The sequence below is a fragment of the Natator depressus genome, chromosome 2, assembly GCF_965152275.1.
Source record: "Natator depressus isolate rNatDep1 chromosome 2, rNatDep2.hap1, whole genome shotgun sequence".
NCBI lineage: Eukaryota > Metazoa > Chordata > Testudines > Cheloniidae > Natator > Natator depressus.
This window is the reverse complement of record NC_134235.1, coordinates 234729069-234749411: the sequence shown is the minus strand read 5'-3', so window position 1 is coordinate 234749411 and position 20343 is coordinate 234729069. Positions and strand designations below refer to the sequence as shown.

Genomic DNA, 20343 nt, shown 5'->3' with positions numbered 1-20343 from the left:
ATTAAACATAAGAACAACTTTGGAGTGACATACATATGCTATATCTCTTATGTTAGATTGCATCAAGCCTCAGTGCCCCATTTGACTGTGTTCACACCCTGTGCCTATCAAATAATTATTGCATAGAGTACTTATGTGGCTGGGAGGTGTAGCTGTTGTTGTCCTGATTAAGACAGTATGCTCCTGCAAAGGTTTTAACTAGAGCAGAAGGATGGACTTGTTACAACATGATCTTGATTGAGAAGACTGAAAACTTGCTTCACAACACAGAACTAGATTTTAACAAATTACATCATGTATTAAAGTGAGAAAAACAGCTCTGAATACATTTAGATAATTGGTAATATTTAGAATGATTCCCAGATGCATGATCCATAATGCGCTAGTATAATTATTGGGGCTGCACAGTGTCTGAGTGCACCAAACCCTAGGGTGCCAGTTGCATGCCATGTACACTGCTGTTCTGAGGCAATCACTGTAGGTTCTTCAACAGGTAGGCTTTGTAGACATTATTAGCCCTGGTGAGTCCCCATAACCATTCAGACATGGCTATGTGAAAAGGTATTTTACTAGGGCTGGCAGGAAAGCCGAAGTTTGCACATACCCTAGGTACAGAGGCTTGAATAGTTAAAGCTCAAAGTGAGCAATAGTGGTTTTTGGTTGGGCCACTGGGGCAGTCCACTTGAGGCAGTCAAGGCTCTTCAGGCCTAGCGGTGCCTGCTCCAATCGAGTTTATATTCAATCAAATAGGAATTTGCAGATTTCTAGGGGAGGTTCAGTTAATGCCTCTCATTGGGCAACTCTGCACTGGCTCCCTACCCAACCACTTCTGCTCCTCCATAAGTCCCACCCAGACCTGCACTCTGCTCTCATGTCTGACAGTCACTGCCTATTTCACGCATGACTCTGTATACATTTCCTGAGGGTCCTCTCTGGATTCAGCTTCTCTGCAGCTCCTCCCTCACAATGTGGCTGCTGCTTCTCAACAGACCCTGGCCCCTTCCTGGTTCAGTACCTGGCTAAGGGAAGGGGATATGCAGTAGGGAGGGGGCTGGTGAAAGGTATAGTCCCCTGTGTTGCAGATCCATCACACTAATTTTGGAACAGGATCCATCTAAATAGCCTACGCCCAACAAACACATAGTATTCAACCAAGTCTTTGCTGTGAGAAGGATCTTGGGGATGGACAATGCTGTGTGGCAGATCAGTCCCCATTAAAACTCATAATCCTCACATTTAATGTATAAGCACAGCCTCCATTTTTGTTCATAAAATACATAAATAGTGCAGCTACCATTAGGGGCCATTTAGACCTACTAAATCTTACTAATTTAAGAAAGAGGCTCCCTCGTTTTTTAAAAATAATTTCATGCCATTTTAAAAGTTTCTATTTTGCGGGCTGGTAATCTCTGAACATGAGCAGACTAAACTGAACAGAGAAGTAAATTTGTACTTGGATTCAATTTCCAGCAGTGGAAAAAGCTCATAGTATATCTGAATTTAAACCAGCATGGTGGTAAAACCCGCTTGAAACCACCCCTTGAGAGCCTCCACACTGAAGGATTTAATTGTGTTTCAATTACATTTAAAACTTCATTAAATTTTAACTTTCTCTCTGAAAATTGTTACAGCCTTGAAACCAACTGATGAGTCAGTTGATGGGGGGGAGGGTGTCTTCTCTTCCAGCCCAGGAGCACAAAGGCAGAACAACAAGGTGATGAGCTTGGCTATTCAATAGTTCTCTCCAACATCCCTGCCACTGCTTTGACAAAACAAAATGAAAGATGTTAGGTAAGCTTGACCTAAACTGGACAAAACCAATGGGTTTGAATTGACTAGGGTTTAAAGGGACTGGGACTTTTCAGCTTGGAAAAGAGATGACTAAGGGCGGATATGATAAAGGTCTATAAAACCATGACTGGTGTGGAGAAAGTAAAGAAGGAAGTGTTATTTATTCCTTCTCATACCACAAGAATAAGGAGTCACCAAATGAAATTAATAGGCAGCAGGTTTAAAACAAACAAAAGGAAGTATTTTTTCACACAATGCACAGTTGACCTGTGAAACTCCTTGCCAGAGGATGTTGTGAAGGCCAAGACTATAACAGGGTCCAAAAAAGAACTAGATACATACATGGAGAATAGGTCTATCAATGGCTATTAGTCAGGATCGGCAGGGGTGGTGTCGCTAGCCTCTTTTTGCAGATACTGGGAATGGGTAACAGGGAATGGATCACTTGATGATTACCTGTTTTGTTCAGTCCCTCTGGGGCACCTGGCATTGGCCACTGTTGGAAGACAGGATACTGGGCTAGATGGACCTTTGGTCTGACCCAGTATGGCCGTTCTTATGTTACCTTACATATGGTACCTCAAATACCTATATGAAATGCTTTGTACACTCATTTTACTTTCAATGTGTAGTGTGTTTTGTGCCAATCATTGTTCAAGGCAAAGCCTGTCATTAGTTATCAGGTGACAATATTGCAATGAGCCTGAAAAGTGATGGCCTGGTCTATTCTGTGTAAAGTTCCTGTTCTGGCCCCTCCCAGGGCAGTTGGTGAAAATATGTAGGGGCCTGGTGCTCCCTCCCTACCTCTCATCTGTGGTTGCCAGAGCCATAGGGCTTTATCCAGGAGCTGCACATGGCTTCCGATTACAATTTCACGTGGACATGATTTTTAAACAGATAGGAAACCACATGGGCTATGCATGTGACACCATCGCCCAGTGCTTCATGAGCAGTTTCATACAGATGCCCGTGGTATAGCTGGGTGGATCTGTGATATATCACAGCCATGAAGAAAAGGAGTACTTGTGGCACCTTAGAGACTAACCAATTTATTTGAGCATAAGCTTTCGTGAGCTACAGCTCACTTCATCGGATGCATACAAGTACTCCTTTTCTTTTTGCGAATACAGACTAACACGGCTGTTACTCTGAAACCTATCACAGCCACGGTTAATGATGATTTTGTGATGCTAAAACATGATGCCACAAAACTGCCCCGGTTTACGTATTTTGAAAACAGGGTGACTGCTGGGGGGAAGAAAAGAGGGGCTGACCACCTCCAATGGTGATGGCCCTGACAGGCACAGAGCCTTGTAAATGAGCCCTTGGCGGCATCCCTCTAGCTCCGCCCCTGCCTGAAAGGAGGGCTGGCAGCCCTCGGCTGCCGCGCCTTTCCATCATGCTGTTCACACCCCCACCTCTCATCTGCCCCCTTGACCCAATCACTGCGCCTGCGCTACAACATGGCCCAAACCCCATTTGTGCGCCTGCGCAGGAAATTCTTGAGTCTGCGGGTGGCCATGTTTCCCTCCAGGCGCCCAACCTAGTGCGCGCCTGCGCAAACGAGCCCTTCGGGGTAGCCGCCGCTGTCCTCGATGCGCGCCTGCGCGGTGAGTCTGAGGCGGCGGGGTTGGTGTTCTCTGAGGGTGACGTCACCCCCTCCCTGCCCTGCTGTCGGCACCGCCTCTGCTCGAGGAGGGGAGGGTCCGGACTCGCCGGCTGCAGGCGCCGCCATGGCTGCCATATTGGGGAGGAAGTGAGAGCAGGAGGCGGCAGCGGCGGCCAGGGAGGAGCCCTTCCCCTCGCCCCTCCGCTGAGTGAGGCGCTGCTCTGCCGGCGGCGGCCGCTCGCAGGACTCCGGAGCGGGCGGCGTGGAGGTGGCGGCGGCTGGGCTGAGCGCCCCGAAGGCGGCGGCGGCGGCGGCTTTGGCCTAAGATGGCGGACCCGGCGGAATGTAACATCAAAGTGATGTGTCGCTTCAGGCCTCTCAACGACTCCGAGGTGACCCGCGGCGACAAGTATGTCGCCAAGTTCCAGGGAGAGGACACCGTTATCATCGCGGTGAGCGCCGGGCTGGGGAGGGGGCCGGATACCACGGGGATGGGCGCGGTACGAAGGGGAGAGACAAAAGTCGGAGAAGAGCTGAGCGAGAGCGGAGGGGGCCAGGCGAGGGGAGCAGCCGGGCTTTGTGGGGGCATGACCGGGCAGAGGAGGGAGCAGGGCAGGCACAGGGGTTGACTTGGCCGGGCGGAGTACAGGTACTATATAAAGATGCCACCCAATCAAAGACTCCCTGCCTAGCAGGCCTCTTGCAGAAGCTTAGTCAAACAGCACTCGAAACTTTGGGCATGGCTTTAAGAGGCAGTTTTGAATTTGAGGTGGGACCGTCGTGCACATTTCATACACCGTGCATACGAAAGTTGTGGTGCTTTATCGCAGATCAGTGCTGCAATGAGTGCCCTCCCCCACGCCACCTGAGAGACATAGAGAAACAGCTCTTATGTGTGGAGGAAAATGGTGTATACAGCAGTGTGTGTGTGCCATTAATGGATTTGGATTGTTCGTTACTGACCAGTAGTAATTTTCCAATTCATATCTTTCTTTACTAATCGGTCTGAGGAAGTTTGCACTGAACTAGGGTACAAAATAAGCAGGGTGACTCAGGAGAATAGAGCGCCCCAGATATTGAGCTTTCCATTCTTCTGTTTTCAGGATATTATTGATAGTGGTTTTGTGAATACAGCAGTGAAATTTTAAAATAAAGAACAGACATCCTAGAAATAGGTGTATGGGAAGAGAGAGAAAATGGGCAAAAGATTTAGGCTTCTTTTGTGTAACCTAATGAGTTTGGCAGCTAATGTCTGCATTAGTAATGTCTAAGAAAGAAGTTACCAGAGTAATTTGTCCACTGAATAGTTTTGGCAAAAGAAAATCTGTTGAGTGGCTTTTGTGATCAGTACATCAACCAGTGGGCTAGTGACTAATACTTTGTCCAGCAAAATAAATTGAGCCTGCTTATGTTTTTGTGGTTCATCACACATATTTGCTTGCAATTTAATAAAAATCACTTTCTGTAGAATAGAGGCCTGCTGTGAAGAGATCTTGTTGGTGTCCTGGAAAAGATCATTCGAGCAGTGCCAGTTTGCAATGCATCTGCTGTAGAGTGAGTTATTGAATGGAGAGCTAGACTATATTTACAGTAAGTCTTCTCTCGTATCATTTGTATTTGTAGGTAAAGATTTTTTTTTCTGTAATTATCTCTCACTTGTACTCATTCTTCATCTGAATGTGCAGATTAAGAATTTGTCACACAATGGCACAATTGCAAATTTAGAGAGGAATATACTTTAAAATTTACCTTGCTAATATTTTAGATTTTAGGTTCTGTACACTATTTTCTTCTTGAAGCAACCCAAATTAAACATATCTATTCATAGCAGCTTAACTTGGAAGTGGAACAAATGTGTAACAGTAAATAAAGCTTCTGTTAGCTTCATATTTATAGCACAAGGCTTTAAAGTATTACTTCTCTTCTACTTAAATTCAGTTTTAGAAAACAAATGGATTGCTAATGGAATATGGAAGCTTTTGCTGTTTCTGGTATAAATTCAGATCAGATCAGTAGTAAGTAGGGCACTGAAAAGCCAACAAAATGCTTGTGAAATTAGCTGGTATTGGCCCATTCAAGACCTCATTTCAGAGATTGGTGCAGCAGACTGCATTAATTCTCACAGTTACACAGAAACTTGTCCATCATTTATCTAGACTGTTAGCAAATACGGAATATGACAAAACTGATGTCACTATTAGAAGTAAATATGCTCACTTTCATGCTTGGTCCTGAGTATCCATTCATAGGAGCACCATGTGCCCCATCTGAAATCAAAGGCTGTAAAGTCCGTTCTTGAGATGTATCAGATTTTCTAGGTGATAAATTCTCTTCCATTCCCACTCTCTAACCTTCTAGCAACTACCTTTTGGGCCAAAGTGCAATAATTGCTAATGGGGCAGGGGCTTGAAGTTCATTAGGAGGATCCATGGTTTAGGTTTCAAATGATAAAAGTGAGGTAATTTGGAGTGGACATTGAGAAACATTATCATTGTGGTGTAGACTGTGTAGGATCTTCCACAAGAACTCCAAGATGGTCAGTTTTTACAAATGTAAAAAAAATGATTGAATGTTCTCTTGTCGCTACTTTTTACCACTAATGGAAAAGCTAGAATTTTCCCTGGGTAGTAAAGAAAATATCAGTGGTGCGAGCTTTGCTTTTCTAGTAAGATTTCAAAATAACATCTGAAGGATGAAGTGGTGTGGAGACTCACTAAGTCAGTGTGAGGCAAAGGAGTCCTTCTTAGAGACCACATGGAGCTTGAAATAGACAGAATTAGTAGGGAATTAACATGCATTGTAATGACTTTTTTATTAACTGTATTCCTCTGCAATAATGAAGGCCAAATGTAAAACATCCAGTAGCCTTAGGTCCAGGACTTGCTATTTTCAGCCTTGGACCAGTGCCCAGGAAAGCACTGATAGGTTGAGGTACCACTGACAGTCTTAAGTCCTGTCTCATGATATTCCAACCATTGGGACTGTAAACAAATGCTGTTTACAGTGAATATGCTGGAATTCCCATCATTCCAGTAACATAAAGCATTTTTACTCCTGATATATGGCAAGATTCCCAAACTCAAAATCACATCCTCTGATTACTAAATAAAATTGAAGTCCTAATTCTCCGGGACTGTCAAACTTGCACCTTTCATAACCATTCAGTTTATCTCCAAGGATGAGTGAGTTAGGTTTTGCAAAGCTTCACTGATCCCTAGTAGCCTGAACACTTAACCAGCTAGCCTGTTTGAAATATCTTGTCTGAAATAGCCTTCCTAAAGCCATTCCTCAGTTATTTCCATGCAGAGTACTGTATATCCATTTCCCTCTCCTTTTCATGCATATCTTATCGGGTTTCTCTTTACCATTGTATATAGTGGTAGCTGCCTGCCAAGCTCTTCTTTTCAGTAAGTTGGGCTAGGATTCTCTTCACAGCCTCCTCACTCGAGGAGAGGCTACACCCTCTTGATTGGCCCATGGTACTTACAACTCTGCCTCTGCAGGCCCATGCTGAAATATGGAGAAGCTTGCCTCTTACCTACCCAGTAACATTTGGGAGAGTTGTCCCTATTGGCTGGGAGAAGGGCAAGACTGGAAATAAGATAGGAAACAGAGTGGGAGCAGAGATGCTCCCAGTACTCTTCTGCGCGTTTGTCCTACTCTAACCATACACATGCGTTCCTTGACTTCCTCTTCCTTTCTGGGGAAAGCAGCAATAGTTTTCTTTTTCCTGGGCATCCATACATCTACAGGCATGCTTGTTATCCTGGACAAGTGAGTATTTTCCCTCTCCTGTCTTTTAGAGAAACAATTTATTGTAGTTTGTGGTTGAGATGCAGTATTATTTTGTTTTGAAGAACAATAGCTATAAGAAAGATGTAGGCTCCTTAATTGTTCTTGCATGAGGCCGTATCTCTTGGGCTTTAAATTCTAATTCCAAGCAAGTCTTTTTCATTTTAGAAATAGTTAATTTTAAGGGGAATCTTTTCTAGCTGTTCTTCCTGATGAATTCATGTGTTTAAAAAAAAAAAACAAATGCACATCATTAAGACAGTATGTGGACTTGTATGCATGTAACATTTTTGTTATAGCAGTATAAAGATACGTTTTCATTGTGACTCCAGTTCTTTGGAGGTTGGGTGGGTATTATTCTATTCCTTCAAGTACTGTTAACACTGGGGATTTGCTCAAGATATTTTTGCTTTGGTGCTAGAAAAATTTGTCAACCTAACCTCTTTTTAAATTGACTACGTTAAAAAAAAAAAAAGCTAGTTTGTTAAAACACCCTCTAATTTTTAAAAATTCAGAACACAAATTTCTTAAAAAAAAAAAAGGTTTTTTCTGATCTCCTTTAAATAATTAGAGGCATTTTTTCATTGAGGGATGAACTGACTGTAGAGGGAAATAGTGAAACTGACAATATATTCACTGGTCAAATACACAAGTTAACTAAAAAAAACCAACTAAATTCTGTAATCCTACAGTTTATAGTAACCTTAAGTGTTGTAATTATTGTAGGTAGAGTATCTTCATGTTTAAACATGGCATTCTGTGAGGAGCACTGGGAGTGTCTGGAACTAGGCTGTGGAAATAGCTGTGCCCCCTAAATGTTGTTATGCAATTTAGTCCTAGCACAGCTCCTCCTCTCTTTGCTAGGAAAGTGAATTGTGCTTTAATTTTATTTTTAAGAAGTTAGCAAGCACAATGATGATGGTGTGTGTAGACAAGGACAAATTATGGGGTTTGGGCTGTGCTGACAGAGGTGAGTTGTTGGTAAAGCTTTCAAGTGTGGACCAGGCTATGATAAGCATTATGACACCTAACTCGAGGCAACTTAATCTTGTCTAAACATGACTAATGTCTTACTGATGATATTTCCTTGATGATTGCAGGAGCAGCATAATTTTCAAATTGATATTTTTAAGTTATCGTGCTTTTAAAATAGTAAAGCCTTTTCCAGCTAATGACTCCATTGAAATATTTACAGCATGAATGCTGAGAAAACTGGGTTCTTTAATGCTGAATTCATTATAATGCCTTTTTGTTTAAGAATGTATGCAAGGCAAGCTGAAACCTAACACAACTGCAGTGAACATGTTTTTATAAGTCCCTGTTGGAGTTACCCACAAATTTATATTTCTTCAGTGTTCAATGTAAGTTATGGGGAGTGCTTACTGAAAAGGTCACATGAAGAGAGAAACCAGCATATTCATATGTATGTGGTTTTGACCTTTATTTTTTTAAACTTGAAACTGTTTGCAAGCAGAGAGCATTATCACTTGGAATGAAATGCTTGTATGCCACTTTTAGTACCTGTATATGTGCTCTTTCTTGTCTTGTGATTGTTTCTGCCCCCCAAAAACAAAAAATAAACTAGTGTACTCAGTCACACCCAGACCTTTCAGACTGTTCACAACTGCTTAAGTCTGAATTGAGATCTGGAAGAGCAGTCTGGGTATTGACATACAAATAAGCAGTGTCCTATTTTTCCTTCAAATGCCTATATTCGGTAATGTAGAGCGCACTCCCATCTTTTTCTGTTTTTTTTTTTTTTTTTTTTGAAGATTTCTGACTGCCTCAGTGTATTTTCTAATTAACTGGGTAGTATTCTTAACATGCAAGGCCTGGTCCCTGCCCTGAATATCTAAATATACTTGGCTTTAAGTTTAAAGAATATACTTCTTTTAAAACTGGTTTTGTATATTAAGTTAAAGAAAGGTTTGGCTCTGTCACTTTCTTGCAGAACCAGACTAGTGAAGATCACTTTCTTCTACTGACTTCATCGTCTTGGCAGCAGGAAAGCAATATTCAGAAAGAAAAAGTAATTCATATGGAACACTGAAAGAGGGTAGGGCTGCAAGAAGTGGGACACTTACACAAAACAGCAGAAGTAGGACGATGGTATGCTATTTTGTATTTTAGAAGGAAAAAACCACTTCCATACTTGTAAAAGTACTCCACCTTAATATTATAATCTGACCTCATATGGAAAATGACTGCATATGTTAGAAGCTGTACTCTTACCTATAGCTGAAGTATTTGGATTTTTTCAGTGGTGGTGGTTAGTTTAATATTTTGCTGAGCCTTGATCACTTAGGAGAAGTACAACAGTTTCTCAAAGCATATGGCTTTGACAAACTCTGTAATAGTGCAGACATGTATGGCTAGAAGACTTGTTTCAATACTGAAGGAATTATAATGTACTACTGCTGTGCTATATCATTTTAGTAATAATCTCTGTTCATCTCAAGTGTGGTGTTCATTCTAAAACCTAAAGACACTTTAAATGTCAGCACTGTTAACTATTTCACTGTTGATCCCTTTAGAACAAACATCCAGCTAGAGCGATAGTCCCAGGTCTGCTTGAATGCTAAAATTCCAGCTGTTCCCCACCCATCTGCTAGAATCTCCAGCTTTCCCTAACATCTTCCCGGCTGCAACATCTTCCCGGCTGCAATTATGTATTTTCATTACAAAAACTTCTCGTATTGAAACTGAATATGGGGCCATCATAAAATGGAGACTGATAGTATTTTCCCATTTATCCTCTGGCAAAGGAAATACTGCAGAACTCTATCCCTACAGGTTGCAGAGTACACAGAGCCTTATATATGATATATTATGTAAGCAAGTAAGGAAGCACTCAAGTTACAATCTTAACACAGAAAAAATAAGAATGGAGGACTGGAAAACTAAGGTCCAATGACATACCCTGCACCCTCTACGGTTACAGAAAATCAGTTCTACATGCATCTTATTCTCCTCATGCACCCCAATTGAAAAGCATAATTTTTCTTCCTAGAAGCAGAATACTATGCTGGGACTCTGCTTGTCTGTCTTTTTTGCTACTTTGAACTCTGGCACTGACAGAGCAATAGTACATTATGTTCCAAACTGGGAAAGAGGGTTGGGAATGGAAAATAAATGTGCTCTCAAATTAATGGGGGAAAAAAAAAGATAAGTTTTGCTAAAATCATTCCGTTTGGGATTTCTTTGAATCATAGAATATCGGGGTTGAAAGGGGCCTCGGGAGGTCATCTAGTCCAAGCCCCTGCTCAAAGCAGGACCAATCCCCAACTAAATCATCCCAGCAAGGGCTTTGTCAAGCCTGACCTTAAAAACTTCAAAGGAAGGAGATTCCACCAGCTCCCTAGGTAACGCATTCCAGTGTTTCACCACCCTCCTAGTGAAAATTTTTTTCCAAATATCCAACCTAAACCTCCCCCACTGCAACTTGAGACCATTACTCCTCGTTCTGTCATCTGCTACCACTGAGAACAGTCCTCTTTGGAACCCCCTTTCAGATAGTTCCGTCCTAAGAATCTTTACTTAGACCTAAAGTTTTACATTTTTTGTATATTTTTGTGGGCAAAAATGGTGATAGCAATACTGTGTCATACTGTTTTGCATTGGGAGAAAAGCTGGGTTTTTTTATACCTCAATCTTTTATAAACTGTCTTGTGCTCCTCATGCCAAGAATAAGCCGGCTACAGTGTCAGACAGAATGGGTTTCTAAAATGATTACGTTAGCAAAAAGAATATGCTTTAGAGTTAAAAGCATTGTATACGTTGTGATACAGAAATGGAACGTTACCGGCTGCTCATCTTATAGTATCAAAAATGAAAAGACTATTCCAGGTATTAAGGATCAGAAAACAAGATGATCCAAGCCACACATTGTTATGGATGGACTCTGAAAATCTTACAGTAAACTTTAAAACTATAGGGTATGAATGCAATAGAAATAAACACTTCTATACAATTTATTTTCTGTACTTCTGAGGATAACCTGAAGTTAGAGGTTATTCTGTCTCATTAAGAGTAACAGAATTGTTTTCTATGAACAAGACATTGAGAGATGACTTGCCAGCGGACATCTGTGAAGAGCAAAGTTTTGTACATTTCAGTTGTTTTGAATATATTTGAATGTAGGCTAATACTGAAAACTGTTGCCCAGTACAGCTAAACTGGCCATTAATTATGATAACAAAAAGATACTGTGTCAAAGTCTGTGTGTAAAAAAAAACAAAAAACAAAAAACAAACCAAAAAAAAACAAAACAAAAAAAAAACAACCTTCCATCAAGATTTGAGTAACTACTGCTGGGTCATGCTGGCAGGTGGCTGCAAGTTAGCTTCAACAAGGGCTTGGAATGTTGGTTTGAGACAGACTGATTTAGGTTCATTTAGAGAAGGTTCATAGAGTGACACCATAGAAGCAGCCAAGGAGGAAGCTTAGGCTGATGTCTTATGGGGTAATGTTTGTTTCCAGTACAGCCAAACTCTGGGAAAGAGGTGAATCTGATGTTTAACTCCGGGTCTGCTCTGGGGAGACTGGAAAATAGGGATTTGGCACACAAATGAATAGGCAACCTATAGGCTTAATTTGCAATGTTAAGTGAAATATTTTTACTGAGCAATTGTGAGTCTGATTCCTAGTCAAAAGGATATCTGTATCCCAAAACACAAGGGTTATTACACCCAACGTATAGAGTATGTGATGGTTCAGCTTGTTTTTTGTCACTTATGGTAATACCCAAAAACTGCAATCCAGAGCAAGGCCTGATTCTGTACCTTTCCTCAGAAGGTTTTCAGTCATAGCCTCTTGATGCAGCTAAGGTATTTGTGGCGAAGTGAGGGAAATCTGTGCCACAATAATGGTGTGATCTGGGCACTGAAAAATAGGGTTATGTTTCTTCATAATGTATAAAGACATACTGATTTTTTTTTCTGAAGATTTTTTTTAGAAATTTGGTTGTCCTGCTGTGAGAAAGTAGGCCACTGGAAAACAGCTAGAATTGATATTGCAGATGCCAAATAAGTAAAACATGTTTGGAATTGCACAACAATCTTTCTGACTGTTTTTTGTGATAGGTGTGTATGCAGTTCTTTTAAAATCAGTCACAGGTCTAGGCAAAGCTGTTCTTTATCACCTCTGCTTATTTTGGCATTGAAATATTGTTTTAAAATTAAAAACAGTTGTTTGACAAATATAGATCAGTGGAGATGCTTGAGCTAGAGCCTCATTGGTGTAAAGTGTGATGGGAGGGAGTGGATTACAGGCAGACTATTCTGTTAGGGCACTGAACCTTTGGAATTTGCATTCCTGGTTTGGTCTGTAATCACTCAACTTTCAGGGCATGCCACTAAGACCGCCACCTTCCTGGTCAATAATGAGAATGGGGATTCTGGTAGATTTAGTAAATTTGTTACAGGGAACTGTGTTCTGGAGGAAGTCAGTCTGTTAAGGGTTCCTGAAGTTTGTGATGTATAAACTTTTATATTTAAGATTAATTCAAATAAGGGATTCATTGTTTGAGAGAGAAGTCCTTTAACTAATCCATAAAATTCAACAAAGCGTGGTACGTATAGTGAGTAATCCTAGAAATCAAAAGGAGTGGGAAGAAAATTTGGTTATTTTTTTTCTCTAAGCTCTGCCCTTTCATAGTACTATCTCAGTGGCAGCTTAAAGGAGAATTATAAAGGCATGATATAGCTAAATTATTTTAAGTAGAGTTAGTAAATTCAACCTCCCTCCCTACTGTTTGTTAATGGAGATAAATTTTATACCTTACAATGTGGGGAAGAATGTTAAAAAACTGATTTTCAGAGAAGCTTGTCTCTCTTACCAACAGAAGTTGGTGCAGTAAAAGATATTACTTCACCCACCTTGTCTCTCTAAAGAGCTCAAAAAAGTTAAACTAACATGAAGTTTAATTTGATTGAATAAATTGTTTTGACTGAAACTAAAATATGTTACAGGCGCACTGAATGTGATGTTTAAGAAATTCCTGTAGGACTCGGCATTAAATCAAAATAAAATATAGCAGTTTGATTGTTTTGGACAACATCACTAACCTATCTATCCACTAGTTAACAAAGAATTGTGGAAATTTCTTATGCAGCTTACAGCTTTGTTTTATAGCTCTATTTTCATTTTCCCATGTGAGGAAATAAAAAGCTAAAAATTAACAAAACATTGTACTGGAAACATCAGGAATCTGGTACTTTGACCATTTACGTGAAGAAAAAACACTGGATGAGTTAAACAGTCTTTTAACTGTTAAAGATGTAGTGTTTTAAGAGCAATGACCTGCCTGACTTAATCCCTCTAGAGAGAGTCTCCAAAATCAGTTGATAGTCACTTAAGACTTTCTCAAAAATGTACTGACTTGGAATAGTGTATTCATGAATATCAGTTTTTTTAAGTGGAAAAATAATTGGGAGGAAGTTTCAAATTGCATCTAAACCTGAAGGAATACCAGCCACATCAATAGTACACCATAAATTTTGTTTAGGATGTTATTGGACACAATATGAATAGCGTAGATATGGTACAAAAGGTGATAATGGGGGCAACGTGATCCAGCAATAGGGATGTTTATATGAAGTAGTGCATGCAAACTTGTGCATATTAGACAAATGTTACCTGTGAGTTATAATGAGTTGGCCTGCAACACACACAATACCAGATATGCCTGTAAATATTCCTTTTATTAAAGTCACTACAGGAAGATTGAGGAAATGGCTGTCTATAGTTGTATCCTTTATTCAGTGGCTAATTTTATAGATGTGCTTATTGAAACTTCAGCCTCACACCTCAAGACTGATAGTAAATGTTAAAGAAGGAATCTGTCTTGCTAATAAGTGTCCATCCCAGTTTTAGTTTGGCTTGGATAAACTTCTTAGACTGTATTAAAAGAAACTAGCATAGATCATGGGTGGGATTTCCAAAAGCACCTAAATGATTTGATGAAGATCCCTGGATCTTGTGTCCTAAATCACTTAAGTGCTTTGGGAAATCCCGTCCCAAAACACAAAATTGCTTTCATCATAATGCATCTACCATCCCGATGGGAGTGGTTCTGAGTGTCTGAGTAGTCACTCAGATGATGAGAGTGGTAGCAGCATAATCCAGAAAAAGGGGATAGTGACATACTCTACCTCAGTGACATAATACTACATTGTCTCTTTAGTCAGATCAGCATGTAGTCACCAGAATATCCAAAGTATTAATAATGGACACCTCCAAGAGCCTGCTAAGTCCAAAACTAAGTCTGCACTAACTGAAACACTTAAGTAGAATTCAGTACTTCAGCAGCTTGAATATTTCCTTCCTTCCAGAGAATAAAATATAGGCAGCAGTCTGCTTTTCCAGCATAGACTTCAGCTACCTCAGGTTTGGCTTCTGCCTATTAAGCACTGTAGTTTCTTGGCATGCTTCCTTTAGAACACTACTACTCTTTCCTTTCAAGAGGGATCTCATCTATCAGAATCCTGAATTAATAACCATCTAGTCCTTTTCCCAGAGGAAGAAATGTTCTTGGGTGTACAGGACTAACCTGAGCATTTTGGTTTAAGATTTGTGTGAAAACTTAAAATGAACTGACTTGTTGCCAAACTGTAATTAAGTGAGACTGGGTCATACTTATGGTGAAAGTTCTTTTGAAAAACTGTTTAGGCTGGTTTCAGGCTGCAGATATGTTTAGTTCAAGGCTTCATTCGTATGTGCTCATCTTTCACTCTGGTAACTTGTGTATAAATCGGTTCCTCTTATTGAAGGCTTCAAGTTTACAAACAAAAGCAAAAAGACACTGTAGAAGCAGGCTATTAATATGGACAGTTCAAATTTGAAAAATGTTCAGTTTTACTTTCTGTGACTAGGTTTTTTTTACTCTTCTTGTGTCTTTTCAGTCCAAGCCGTATGTGTTTGACCATGTATTCCAGTCAAGTACATCGCAGGAACAAGTATACAATGATTGTGCTAAAAAAATTGTAAAAGGTAAGGAAGAACTTGACAATAAGGAAGCCATCAATAGACTATTAAGTGGCTTTTACTGTTGAAAATTGTGATGTAGTTCCATCTCTCCTCTTCCTACCCGTCTTTCCACCAAAAACTGTATCTAAAAGAAACAGCATGAATTATAGCAGGAGTGGCAGCAATCACTACAGTTAGAATTGATGTCATTCATCAACTTTGAACCCATGTATTCAGTTCATAACTATTTGAAATGTTGTTCTTGTCAGGTTGCAATCTTTCAGGCCAGGTCTCTTCCATTAAAATTCTCTCTTGGACAATTATAGGGGAAAAGTTGTTTTTAAGTAAAAAGATGGGAAAATATAACTTTTCTATTTTAAAATGATGCTAGAGATTCTTAAAAAAAATTGCAGCCAAAATCAATGGGGTTGAAATATGGCATAAGAATAGACTGTGCTATGGAAATACCTGTTCCAGGAAAAAGTCTTGATTAGTATAAACCTTCAAAAATTAAGCATATGCAATGTTTTTCTAAGCTTGTATAATACATAGCTAAGTAAGAGTTTGAGATCATCTTAGTTGTATAAAGAGAACTTTAGTCAACTATAGTGAAGATCTTCTGCAGATAGAACTCCTGCCTCAATGCTTATGCATCTTAAAGAGTACAGAATCTCTGTCCTTGAATATATTAAAATTTGGTTGAGGCAATACTTTTAAAATAGAATTATAAAACACCTAGAAAATCATCATGTGATAGTCTAACCAGTTCATCATTTGCAGAATAAAATCTTGCCTTACTACTTGTAGTAGAATCCCTTGAACAGGTCAGTAAAATATTGGGTAAAGAAAAGGCATCCCAGTTCATATAAATTATTTGGGCTTTCAAAAGGCTTTTAACCAAACCTTCACAAATTATGAAAGAAAAAAAATTTAGTCTTGGGGTAATAGGCAATTTACTGGCAAGGATCAGAAGCTGGCTAAGAAATAAAACAGAGAAATGTTAAATTTTCATCATAGCAGAAGTTTAGCAGTGAGTTGCTATAAGGGTCTGTAGTAGCACTCGTTTTGAATGCATTAATGATTTTAAAAGGGGATGAGCAGTTTGGTATTTAAACTTGCAGATACAAATTACTTGAGCAAGACTGCAAAAGACTGGGAAACTTCAGAGGATCCTTACCAAGCTAGGTAAATGCATAACATGGTGGCAGATGAAATTAATTGTTAACAAATGCAAAATAATGAGCATTCAGGAGAGAGAATTTGAACTAATCATACACCTTTCAAGGTTCTAAATTAACTGTAAAAACTTATGAATTTCCTAAGTGTGGACAGCAAAGTTAAGACTTAAGCTCAATATGCAGCAATTGTCTAAAAAGCAAATAAAGTTAGGAGGCATAAGGAACAACGGGATAAATAGTACAGAAGTATTATGTCAATTGTATAAATAGTGTGTTCTAACCTGGACTGCAGTGTTCTTTTTACTTATCGCCTCACAAAAAAAGATATTGCATTATTTGAGGGAGTTCAGAAGATGAGCGATTAAGGGGATGGGTAAACTGTCATGAAGAGTTTTAAAGATTGGTACTACTCCCTTTCATCGTGTTCCTCCTTACTAGTCTCCTCTCAAGTACGGTAATTAATAGTATTGAGAGGTACATAAGGAACTTCTGTTTGTCTCAAACATGAGGACAAGGCGCCATTTAATGAAACTGGCAAATTCAACACTGATAAAAATTTCTTTTTTCACAAAAGTCACAATTAAATTATAAACTTGTGGTAGTGAATTAATCATTGAGGCAAGTTACCTAGGAGACTTCAAAAAAGTTTGGACATTTATATGGATAACAAGAATATCAGTTCAATAAATATTACAATAAATTTGAAATGTACATATATTACAGTCACAATACTTTAAAAAAACCTAGCTTTAGAAAGGATACAAACGTTTAAGTTTATGGCATAAGCTAACCTCTTAACTACTGGAAGTTAGAACGTTTCTCTGGGTGGGCTGGTTATCCAATAACAGCATGTTGCAGGATTTCTTCCTCTGTCCTCAGAAGCCCAGTATTTGTGTTCCTAGTTTTTCAGTTCTCATAGTTTTCCAGCCTAAACAAGACACTAATTTCTAATGTAAACTTTTAAAAAAAGCCTTTCACCCTGTCTTATATACTAAAAAGAAGCAAAAAGGTACAAGCCCATTTTTTTTCCTTTTAAAAGTGTCTGTATGTTGAGTCTGAAACTCTTTTATGTAATACATTAGTTTACATTTTAATTTATTAATGTAACTTCTCCTACTCTAGCAACATGCAATTCTGTTTTATTAGACTTGTGTTCATAGTGGAAACACCTTGTAATGGTCAAAATTCATTTGGAGTCAAAATCCTAAATTAGATTATTTGTCCATTAAACACTCAATTATCTTCTTGCGAACTTCTCCATAGGCAGTTAGCTTGGAAAAGAACACTAACGCATAAATTCTTTCTTGTTAGATGTACTTGAGGGATACAATGGTACAATATTTGCTTATGGACAAACATCATCTGGGAAAACACACACTATGGAGGTAAGGTATCTAAAAAGGACTTTCTCACAATATTTTATCATTTTTTCCATAGTTATATACCCTTCTCCTTTTGAAATAAAAGTCCTCAGTCTCCTCTGTTCATCTGGCATCCCTTCCCCCACAATTTCTTGGTGGGCTTGATCGTAATATAGTATTTTGGGCATCATTATTACCGTGAGTCTGGGAATAGCAGTAATTAATTTGTGGAGCCTTATTTGGCCCTCCAGCAGCAGAATAAGAAATACTAAGTATTCCATTAATAGCAGCTTTTTATCTTCAATTTATTGTTTAAAAGATTCCTGGGGTAATTTTTTACCCTAACCAAATCTTGGTCCTAAATGGGTTGGCAAGACTTCTTAAAAATTTTCTTTCTAGTTACTATTCTAAAATCAACTCCTTCATAGAATCATAGACTATCAGGGTTGGAAGGGACCTCAGGAGGTCATCTAGTCCAACCCCCTGCTCAAAGCAGGACTGATCCCCAACTAAATCATCCCAGCCAGGGCTTTGTCGAGCCTGACCTTAAAAACTTCTAGGGAAGGAGATTCCACCAGCTCCCTAGGTAACGCATTCCAGTGTTTCACCATCCTCGTAGTGAAAAAGTATTTCATAATATCCAACCTAAATCTCCCCCACTGCAACTTCTGTGTTCAGTTTGTCGTCTTTGAATATTAGAAATCTGTTGTGTTCATGGAATTATAACTGATAAAGAATATTGCATTTAGTTTTTTTTTCTCAAAAGGGAACACTTCATGATCCAGATGGGATGGGGATTATTCCAAGAATAGTGCAAGATATCTTCAATTATATTTACTCCATGGATGAAAATTTGGAGTTCCACATTAAGGTAAATTGTTTGGTTTAAGAAGTACTATTGAAACAAAAAGTTGCATCTGATTTTAAAGTAAAGTAATTGATGGTTAAATCTTTGGGGTTTTTTGGTATATGTACAAGTCTCCCATTTTATTTGGAAGACATGAATCCAAAGACAGTTGGGCCCAGAGGTTGGGAATACCTGTTTTTCATAAATAGGGAATTCATTGACAATAAGATGCTAATCTTTAACAGTGAGGGCAGTTATCCTTTGGTAACTTGGATAATGGTTGTGGTAAATTCTCCATCACTTGAAGTCGTAATTAAGCTTGGATGTTTTTCTAATAGAGATGCTTTGGTTCAACCACAAGTTCTTGGGCTAGGTGCAGGATTCACTGGAAGGAATAAAGTCTCCTGTGTTAGGCAGGAAGTCAGACTAAATTATTATAATGGTCCCTTTTGGCCTAAAATCTATGAATTACTGTTTTTAATGCTGTATCTTTTTTATTAGGTGTCATATTTTGAAATATACTTGGATAAAATAAGAGATCTTTTAGATGGTAAGTCTGTGCCCTTTATATAGGATGGGGATAACTTGTTAGACTGTAAAGAAACTTTACCACCAGATTAGGATAGTTATGTGGCACATTAATGATATGTTGTAAATGGCAACTATAAATGTAGTCTTTTGTTGGCTTTCATAACCTTACAATTGTAAAATTAAGTATAGCTATGCCTTTTCTTTGTATAATGTCTTATCTGTATAAAAGCATTTGGGTTTCTCTAATGGCCATTTTGTGTAAATCCTTGTTCAGATGTTAGAATATAAGAATTGCATGGGATACCATGGGAAATGTTTCTGTTTCCCTCGGGATATATATGATCATTCACCATATTATTCTTTTGAACAAATGAAATATCTTATCTGTAGAGTTTTTTTTTCTTCCAGTTTCAAAGACCAATCTTTCTGTTCACGAGGACAAAAACAGAGTTCCTTATGTAAAGGTGAGTATAAGTGTTACGCTATTGACTAACCTATCTTTTCTCCATGTACATCACTTATTTATGTTTTGTCAATTTTTAAAGGGCTGCACTGAACGTTTTGTATGTAGTCCGGATGAAGTAATGGATACTATAGATGAAGGAAAATCTAACAGACATGTAGCAGTTACAAGTAAGTGGTTTTTTTTTCCTTTCATTGATTTTATAAATGAGAGAAGCCCAAACTATGATTGTAAGTGAATGGTTCTAGTTTTTTGAAAGATTGACTTTTGTGTAACTCACCTCAGTGTGTCACTTGCGGCAAGAGTAGGTTAAGACAAATTAAAACAATCTTGGTCTATTTAGTTTGTCTCCCCTTCATCTAACTTCCTGTTTCTAGGACAGTGTTACTCAACTTGAGGGTGCATGCCCTCTCTTGGAGTAGGGGCAGAGTACAAGCATGGAGTAGTGAAAGGTCATGATCCCAGAGCCATGTCCACCACCCCTTGAATGTACTCCTGTGTCTGGAAGTAAAGCAGTTTGTGTCTCATGAAGCCACCTGCTTTTTGTCTCTACTACTGCAGAGGCCTATAACAAAGCTGATCACGAGATACCCATGTTTATCTGTCTGCAGATTTAGGCAGCATTCCATAGGTCTAAGCTTCTCTCTTTGGTCCTATGGCACTGTACTAAGTTGTAAAAGTATGTGCCTTGTGTCTTTGGAGCTGTCAGTGGACTGTCTCATTGTAGGCAATATGTAGCCTTCTTCTGAGTAGGGAGGGGAAGCTACAAAATGAGATGGCAAAAAGAGGAAAAACAAAAAATGGTA

At 39.1% G+C, this 20343-nt stretch overlaps 1 protein-coding gene across 3 annotated transcripts in view; it reads left to right on the top strand.

The window, feature by feature from the left end:
• The first annotated feature begins 3578 nt into the window (after positions 1 to 3578).
• KIF5B (kinesin family member 5B) overlaps positions 3579 to 20343 on the top strand; it is a 74353-nt gene continuing 57588 nt past the window's right edge. The window contains exons 1-7 of one of the 3 annotated variants that reach the window (XM_074946181.1): positions 3579 to 3852; positions 15094 to 15181; positions 17647 to 17720; positions 18463 to 18567; positions 19045 to 19093; positions 19483 to 19538; positions 19620 to 19707. In XM_074946181.1, coding sequence (XP_074802282.1) covers positions 3727 to 3852; positions 15094 to 15181; positions 17647 to 17720; positions 18463 to 18567; positions 19045 to 19093; positions 19483 to 19538; positions 19620 to 19707 — 586 coding nt within the window. In that variant the 5' untranslated portion in view covers positions 3579 to 3726. The remainder of the gene's footprint in view (positions 3853 to 15093; positions 15182 to 17646; positions 17721 to 18462; positions 18568 to 19044; positions 19094 to 19482; positions 19539 to 19619; positions 19708 to 20343) is intronic. The other 2 variants (XM_074946179.1, XM_074946180.1) reach the window with 2 other exon arrangements.